The 9225-nt window shown below is 39.3% G+C and overlaps 1 protein-coding gene across 1 annotated transcript; it reads right to left on the reverse strand.

The window, feature by feature from the left end:
* Window positions 1-5713: 5713 nt before the first annotated feature.
* On the reverse strand, window positions 5714-8768 carry LOC124877141 (galactose-specific lectin nattectin-like). Its single transcript, XM_047380168.1, has 7 exons — window positions 8699-8768; window positions 8371-8421; window positions 8172-8193; window positions 7450-7544; window positions 7061-7195; window positions 6404-6515; window positions 5714-5936 (listed from the first exon to the last, which is right to left on the reverse strand). The coding sequence occupies exons 2-7, from the start codon at window positions 8419-8421 to the stop codon at window positions 5869-5871; spliced, it is 483 nt and encodes a 160-aa protein (XP_047236124.1). The 5' UTR covers window positions 8699-8768; the 3' UTR covers window positions 5714-5868.
* Between the last annotated feature and the right edge of the window lie 457 nt (window positions 8769-9225).

A 9225-nucleotide genomic window follows, 5' to 3' on the forward strand; every position in this document is an offset into this window, starting at 1 on the left:
ATAAAAGACCTGAAATATTTCAGTTAGTGTGCAATTAATCTAAAATATAGGAATGTAAAATTTTCATCATTACATTATGGAAAATAATGAACTTTATCACAATATGCTAATATTTTGAGAAGGACCTGTATATAGCGCCAATTCACAACTCATGTCGTCTCAAGGCGCTTTACAACAGTCAGGTACATACATTCCAATTGATCCTAACAATTGAACAGTGCAGTCGAAGTTAGCTTTTTATTCAAATTGGATAAAAAGTTTTTCTATCTAAGGAAACCCAGCAGATTGCATCCAGTCAGTGACTTGCAGCATTCACTCCTCCTGGATGAGCATGTAGAGACAGTGGATAGTCACTGGCGTTGACTTTGCAGCAATCCCTCATACTGAGCATGCATGTAGCGACAGTGGAGAGGAAAAACTCCCTTTTAACAGGAAGAAACCTCCAGCAGAACCAGAACCATTTTCAGTGTGAGAACAGATAAACTCTGAGCCAATTTTCAAGGTTAGAGTCTGAAAGAGAGCACATATAATTAGTTACAGTAAAAGCTCAGTCAATCTTGTGACATTGCAGAAGCTTATCGAAACAATGCCACAGCGAATGCCTGCCGTAATCAAAGCTAAAGGAAGTCCAACCAAATATTAGATTGTGACCTTTTTTTTTGGCCAGGCAGTGTATGTGCAAACAGTTCCACTGCTATCTGATTAAAGCTCCTATTACCAAGACGCAGAGAAACAAAATCTTTTGAGGCTATCAACAAGCTTCCAAAAAGACTTTGTGTCTTTTTGTCCTTCTGTACAAGATTCCATTTTTTATTTCCAACTTTGTCCATTCATACAGTAGTCTTTTTGTCTGTTTTGTCATGTTCCTTTTATCTCTGTCATTCGGGGTCCAGTTTCTCATTTGTAATGAAACCACTTCCTTTATCACCGTATCCTCTTGTGCTGTTTGTATGTCTGCTGGCAACCATTTAAACCAGTGGTTGCAACGGTCAAGTCCTTGTGTTGTGCATGATTGGCATGAGTGAGTTCCCACCCAAGAACTTAGTTTCAGAGAGTACTGACCGGCAGACCTATGAGTGGTTGTACTGTATTCACTGAAATAGTCTCTGTAGATTCTGGAACTTTTGTGGCTGGTGTGAAAGCCTTTTCTAGAGTCTTTGTCAATGCAGACACATGGGCTGTCAGTTCATGTATGGCTGCACACTGTGCTTGGACTTCAGCTTGGGTCTGGAGAACAGTGGCTTGGACTTCGGCTGCGGGCTGGGGTAATTGTTCTCTTTCCCTTGGTGCATGGCATTAACCGTCACTACTCTGGATTTATGTGACGTCTGACCTATTTGTGTCCGTCTCTCCACTTCTTCCTGAACTGACTTGGTGATAGCTTCTAGAATCTGATTATCTGTCACTGCGCTTTCATTCATGAGCATTTTTAAGTCTCTTCCTACATATACAGTATATATGTTGGAAAAATGTATATAAGTTATCATTGTTTAGTTTAAATCATGTTTATGTCTGAAGTTCTTCTATAGCTAAGATGATTTCTATGATTGCTTTATTAGTGTGAACAAGGATTTGTGGAAGGTTAAGGAATGTGGTCTGGAGTGGATCACTCTCTGGACATGACAAGCTTATACCATATATGGGAATGACTACACTTTTAGGTTGAAATCTCTGTAAGAATTGGCTGATCCAATTCCTGCTTTTTGCTTGTAGGAATGTGAGTTGTAAATATAAGGCTGGTGCAAGGATTCTGCCTTTGTGAGAAGGAAGTCGTTGTTCTGGCAGAGGACTGTCTCACCCTTGCAAGTCAAACTTACTTGGTTCACCTTGTGTCTTATTTTACACTTGTCTGTGTTTATCAGCTTTCTAACTCTAACAATATATTTCTCACTTATGCCCTGGTACAGGGAGTGAAGAAAGACACGTTCACACGTTCCGGCAGAAACGGTTGATTAAACAGTGACATCTCTGGTAATAGTTATCAATTATTACTGAGTATTTAATGGTTGTAATTATCAAAGGCGATGAGCCACAATTACAACACCAGAAGACATCTCTGGTCTCAATTCATAAATGAGGATTTTTGGTTAAGAAAATGATTTTCTCAAATTATGATTTTTAATTATAATTCTGGATAAATATTAATTAATCAATAATGATAATCCTATCACCTCCTTGCCGGCTGAGAAACAGGAAGCCGCTCCACGGCAGCGCTTCTTACGCCAGGAGGAACACGTCGGTTTTGCTGCTGGACAGAGGAAAGGAGAAGAGGAACGACGACTAAGGGGACCTTTCCTCGGGAACGGAATCCCCAGACTGGAACCGATGTAAGCTGACTGTGGCATAAGCAGGCCCGCAGGACAGTGCAGCGTTTTCTCCGACAGATAAGAGAAGAGGTCCAGGGAATTTGCCTGCTGTTCATCCGCAAGGAAACATTACACTCATGTGCTCATCTGTTGTCACACCGAAGCTGTCCAAGGCTATCTGCCAGCCTGTTCATGTGTAATCTAAATTGTAGGCTTTGCTTTGAGTTCTTTTATTAAATTACTTTCTACTCACCACACCACGCTGCTTCCTGTCCATCTGCATTCTGAGGTCCACTCCAATCAGGTATCCTGACACACCCAGTCTTTCAGTTGTGATAATCTTCAAACTATCCACCATTCTCACACACCTTTCAATGGTTTTTAAGCATTTTCTTCAAAACTTCACCACACAGTTAGTTAATTTGATCCTATTTTAACACAATGGTAACCAGGTTTTAGGACCTAGCTCCTTACAAGATTCATTCAGTCTACTTGTGCTATGTTAACCAGTCTCCTGCTGGGACCCAGGTCATGAAGTGAAAAATGGATGAACATGGTCTCTGAACTATACATAATCGAAGGCCTGTATGAACTTTTCTACACCTTTCAGTGTCACTCTAACCAGGAAGAGGAGGAGTCATAGCTGACTCCCCGTGACATCACTGTTTGAACAAAAATACCGTGTTCCAACATGGTGGCCTCTACCACACGGTTCTTAAGGAAACCAGACAGAGGGACATAATGTGCGCATGTCTCCGTGCCGGTGAGCCAACATAACTCTTCAACCTGGATCCAAACGTTTATTAATGGTTTTGCTGTTCAAGTACCTGTCATTCCTTCATAAAAAGGGTGTAATAAGACAAGACTTGACTTTTCTTCTGAGGCCTCCAGAAGCAGCCCTAATTGAAGCAGATTTTCCCCCACGGCCTGGAGAAGAAGGCATCGGCGCACCTCAGCCAGGGTAGCTCGGGTAGCTCGTGCCTTTGTCGTACAGTTCAGCCAGGCTAACCGGCCGACACCACACCCCTCTGTGAGATCTTAAAGAGTGAGAAGATGCCTGAGGAATAGAGAAGAAGTGTGCTGGTACCAATTTTCAAGAACAAGGGGGATATGCAGAGTTTTGCAACTACAGAGGAACTAAAGTTGATGAGTCATGCAATGAGATTTTGGGAAAGAATAGTCAAAGCTATACTGAGGTAAGAAGTGAGCGTCTTTAGGAGTAAGGTTTCATGTCAAGAAAAAGTTCTACAGATGCAATATTTGCTTTGAGGATGTTGATAGAAGTAGAAATAGAGATAGAAGTACAGAAAAGGTCAGAGACTGCATCATGTTTCCGTAGATCTGGAGAAAGCAGGGTGCTGAGAGAGGTGGTCTAATCAGTCTTATCTAGATCTAAGTGGGATCTGTGAATTATTAATGGTAAAAATTTTTTTTCATCTATCAGCCATCTCTGGGGAAAACTCTCTCTCAGTTTGCCCTGTATTCATCTGTCCAAATTGACGCTGGACGCTGGACTTTTGTCTCTTTATCTGCTTTCTTACACAGGATATTTTATAGGTTGATAACCTTAAAGCAGAATCATAAAAGCACAGCAAAATCTGTCAGGTTAATGTCATTATTAAATATTGATTTTTAATTTAAGATGAAACCTATGCAAACTTTACCAGTCAGAGGGCAGATCACCTGGAAGGAGGTGATAACAAGAAGACGTGGGAGGAGTTTTACTCCTAAACTGAGAACGAAGTGTTGGCTAAGGTTTGAGGTCAGAGACGACCTATCAGAAGGACCACTAACTGCTTAAAACATGGATGTGTAAATAATAACATATAATGTACCACGGATCGCATAAACTGAGTGAATTTAATCTTCTTCTAATGATTTAACATCATCAGATGCTGAAGACCAACTGCAGTCTTCACTGTAAATAAAAATACTTGTAAATAAAAGTGAGTTAGGCAGATACAATGTTCACATCTTTCAATTTGCTGTAATATACAATAAATTAAAATATTAGTGAAAATTACATTTATTTCAGTAACCTAGTTCACTTGGTGAAACATTTTATAGATTATTTCCACATAGACTGTTTTCAAGACTTTATTTCTGTTATTTTGATCATTTTCTGTTTGCAGCATATTATAGTAACATGTAAGATTAGAATATTGTATCAGATCAATAAATAAACATTTTTTAATACAGAAATGTGGGCTAAGTATGTTGAATACTGGCTTAAAGGTTATTATATTTGAAAGGTTCTTCTAATCTGACAAACGAGTCTCATCAGAACTTTTTTTTCTTATTTATTGAATATGACTGTAGAAAGATGCTGTATCTCACTGTGGTTCTGGTCACTTAAATCCTGGAAAAGATAAATAAACACCTGTTTGAAGGCAGGTCATCTTACCACCAGCTGAAGACCATATATGGATGAATCGTTTTAATTTAGGTACTTCTGGCTTTCTTCTCTCCAGATATTGGATGTGTATCTAAATGTTTAAAAGTTTAGAGCAGTACATTTATTCTTTACATTTAGCATTTTCATATAAAATTTTAAATTTGCATTTTTTTACTTTTAGGTTTAACATTTAAAGGGGATCTATTAAACTTCCTTTTAAATATTTGGGACAGGTCCGTGGCCTATACAAAACATGTTAATTACATTTTTCACACAAAATCATTTTCAGATGAGATTTCATGTACTCAATTACCCCTTTTTGAGCTCCTTTCAGAATGAGCTGTTTTAGGGCTCTGTCACCTTTATGCAAATTAGCTGTATCTGGAATTAGTTCTGCTTCCCCGTCCGATGACGACATGTCAGAAAGTGTGGGCAATGTAGGAATTTTGCAAATCGTGACGTGTACTGATGTGAGTTCTGAGTGATTCCCGCAAACTAGTACTGTCTTTGGCAATGTGACTGGAACATTGCCCTCCAAAATAAAACAAAGCTATGAATCTCTGTTATCTGACAGCGGGAGAACATGCATGGACACATGGGTCCTTGCAGCCAACAACAGAACATCTGCCTTTGAGGGCAGCCATTGTAAAGAACATGTGAGGTAAAACCAACCAGCGAGACGCGATCCTCTCCTGAAAATCAAGTGGGTGGAGCTCCGCTTCAGCTGCTAGCCAGGGGCGGGACTCAGGTAACGATGCTAGGTGCCAGTGTAATTATGACATCAAATAAAAATGTGATTTAAACTATTTTGAATATGTGTTGATATGCAGGTAAAATAAGTATGCCATGTGCTTTGTGCATCTAATAATTTATTGGTTTGCCTTTTCTTGCTGGAAACTGAAGGAAAATGTTCAATCTCCTGTAAGTTTAATAGACAGTAAAGTATGTAAAATATATAAAAAGGAGTTTAGACAGATGTGAATATATTTTTTTTTATTCAAATTACATTATATTTGTCTCAATATCTCCCAGAAGTGATGTCATCGAGACTTTACTTTGTGATGCAAATCAAGTTCTGTCCAACCAGGAGAATTGTTACGGGTCCAACCAGGAGAACCGCTACGGGTCCAACCAGGAGAACCGCTACGGGTCCAACCAGGAGAACCGCTACGGGTCTTTGGCACAGACAAAAGACTTTTTGATGTCACATCTGGCATCGTTGATATTATCTCTACCTGTTCAAAACAGATTTAAACTGAGGTCATTTAACACGTTCAATCATTTTTCCTGTCAGACATCAATGAAAAATGGCAAAACAACTAAACACAAACAGTCTTCAGGTCTAAACCCAAATACCTTCATGAAGAGACCAAACATCTCATCTTAGATAAAATAAAGTTAAGCTCATTCAGGAAATCACTGCTGCAAGGAAAAAACCTGGAATCTCAATTTTTATCTCCATTTTTGTTCTTTTAGTGAAAATCAACAGAAATGACTTCCCTTCACATCTTTGGTTTTATTAATAAATATCTATTAAAAGGTATAATATTGGTCATATGTATTTAACTAAAAAGTTTGCATTTCAAACACCTTTTTCATTTCCTGAACAGTTCTGCTTGAAATACAAGGTTTCTGTCTGATAGTGATGATTTGCAACATAACACATTTAAACAGCTAAATATTAAGCATTCATCCTTTTTACCACGCAAATTGATTGCCATGCAGTTCTCTTTCCCTCCTTTGTTGTTTGGCTCCCCTTTGCCCCAGGCACTGAAGGTGAACTTTGACCCATCGCTCCACATCCATACACCTTCCTGAAAATGTATGATTTTAAAAGTTAGTTTCCTTTCTTTAGATCCAGATGCTGCAGACCCAGTTCTGCTAAGACCTCTTTCCAAGTAGAACAACTTAGCAACATCATTCAATTCACATTCTTTGAAGAACCTGGGCTGCTACATTTGGAAATAAGAGTTTGTTTTGACTAAAGCTGTGGTTCTACAAGAACATTTTGAAAAGACCTGCAGAAACAAACTCTTTGTGTGGAGCATTTCCCTTGAACCTCATAATATCTGCCTGAGCTCTGTTCCATGACCCTCCTTCTTGATGTTCAAATATGTTTGCTGCTTCCAGAACGATCTGGAGTAAATTCTGCTGAACAGCACATGTCTCGGCTTAGAGCAGAGAATCCTCAATATGTCATACTGGCCTTTTAACAGCATGGCCTCGTCAGGTCTGTGACTACCTCCAGAGGTGGATCAGAGTTCAAATTTGCCCTCCCCATACTGGGTGTTCTCTTTCAGCTGATCACCAAGGCGAGCTGAAGATGTGCAGATTAATGATTGTTTAGCTAAGTCCTCACCTTTACTGCATCGTTGGCTCCTACCCAGGTTGATTTGTGTGATCCTGCCTCTCTGAAGATCAGATCTCTGATGAAGTTAAACTCATCTTGTCTTTGGATGGAGACCAAATTTCCATTGAAATTATTGCAGGCCCTCTGCAATGAATGTAATAACAAGTACTATAATCATCATCCTCAAAGGCAAATATTGATTATCAAAGGTTATCAAAGATTATCCAGGCTGGTGTCCAGCCCGTAGACTAAATGACAGGAGCCACATTTCAGTACAAGAACAAAGATATTAAATGTGTTTGAAATATTCTGGGAGCGCAGCTAATTTAATTTCAATTGTCAGAAAGCTGTCACTTGTTAAACTGATGGATTTCTGTGACAATCAGCTGTTTTCATACCTCAGCGTCAGCCCAGTCCACTTTTTGCTTCCCAAAGAAGTAACAGCGGCCCCCAAACCAAGTGAACCCAGGAAGACAGCTGGCACAGAAATCAGCTGCATAAAAAGGGAAACTTCACAGGCTTTGAATCAAGACAGCCGTATCATTATCAGTCTGTAAACAGTCTAAAAATGAAGACCTGAGGTAACAAAATTATGCAATTAGGGTTGCACCATATCAGGAAATCATGACACTGCGATATTATTGCTGAATATTGTGATGATGATATCACTCAGTCATTTTTTATACTGCTTCTTCCATGGTGGGTCGTGGGGGAGCTGGTGCCTATCTCCAGCAGTCTAGGGGCGGGAGGCAGGGTTCACCCTGGACAGGTCTTCAATCTATTGCAGATATCTACAACACTTTTTTAAAATTTAATATGACCAGGTGTTTCTCTTGTAGTCTTTTCCACCACACGAGGCACTGAGGCTATGAACTGAAAATAATATACTGTATTTTTGGTGAAGGAAGAAAGTCAAACATCTGGATCCAGGGAACCACCTCCTATGTTGTAAATGCAAAAATTCCTGTTTGATAGTTTAACAAATAGCTTAAAGAATGATGCACACATTCAACATCAGCTAGCATCCCCATGTAGAGCTAGATTGTCAAGAGGTTCTTCATCCTAAAACCTGCAACACTACAATATAAGCACCCAACCACAAAAACAGTAAAGCACCAACCTGGATCTGAAGAACATCTTGCCTGTGGATCCAAAAAAACAGAGTCATGAAAAAAATGTATTTATATTGAAAAGAAATGAACCAACTGGTGATTGTTTCCCTTATGATAGCATCTTTGAGCTGTAAGCATGAAATTAGAACCTGGATTAAAAATCATTTTGAGAGGAAACTATTATTGTTGGACTTTACTCACACTTACTTCAAGCCCAAATCCACAAAGGAGCAAAGTGAAAAGAAGGACTGATTTCATCTGTGTGAAGATGGAAAACATTAATTTACTGTTTTCTCCAAATACTCTGAGATGGAACCCAAAAATTCTAGGAGACGATTTTCTGAGATGTTTTTTAAAAGCTGCTGAACCAAACGCACATTTTTCCCATCAATATGAACACAATTGAATCAGCTTTTGCATGTTTAGACTTCTCCAAAAATCAGAACTAGAAGTTTAAATCTTATTATACAAGAATATATGACATGAATACAATTATTAGTGGACATTTCTATGGTTTTATTAAGTCAAACCTTACCTTGTTGCTATGATTAATTAATGCAGCAGCAGCAGGATTCACTGGGAGCAGTGTTCCTTCAACAAGGGAATGGAGGGTTTATATACGTTTACTTTTAGGTGAGCCTGACATTCACAGATGATCTGTCAGAGAAAGACTTTATGTTATGCGACCACCCCTGCAACATTTTAACCTGTTGAGGTTGTCTGACCAGAAGCCAGGGTTAGGGTGCAGTTGGGCTGTGTGAGGAGTAATGGTCACACCTGAAGCCATTTCTTCTCATTCCTGTTGAGAAATCACGTATCATCTCTTTATACCCCCGGCCCAGCAAGCAGGTAGCTTCAGGCTGAAATTGTTGGGATGGAAAAGCCGTTTGGGCTTCAGACACTGGATGAAATAGCCAGGTGTTATTTTCTGTGAAAGGTTTTGTTATGAAAAGTTTTGTTTGACAAAGAGTTCTTGGCCTTGATGTGGACCGTGATTCTGGCAGCCACCCCCAGCCGCAGTCAGCTTATATGCAGGAATCATGAACCATTCATGTCTTTATG

Source organism: Girardinichthys multiradiatus, chromosome 1 (assembly GCF_021462225.1).
Source record: "Girardinichthys multiradiatus isolate DD_20200921_A chromosome 1, DD_fGirMul_XY1, whole genome shotgun sequence".
Lineage (NCBI taxonomy): Eukaryota > Metazoa > Chordata > Actinopteri > Cyprinodontiformes > Goodeidae > Girardinichthys > Girardinichthys multiradiatus.

Coding starts and splice junctions, on each gene's coding strand:
- LOC124877141 (XM_047380168.1), bottom strand. CDS start 8,421: ATGAAATCAGTCCTTCTTTTCACTTTGCTCCTTTGTGGATTTGGGCTT. Junction 7,545..8,171: donor AAGATGTTCTTCAGATCCAG/GTTGGTGCTTTA, acceptor CTTTTTATGCAG/CTGATTTCTGTGCCAGCTGT. Junction 6,516..7,060: donor GAGCCAACGATGCAGTAAAG/GTGAGGACTTAG, acceptor ATACATTTTCAG/GAAGGTGTATGGATGTGGAG.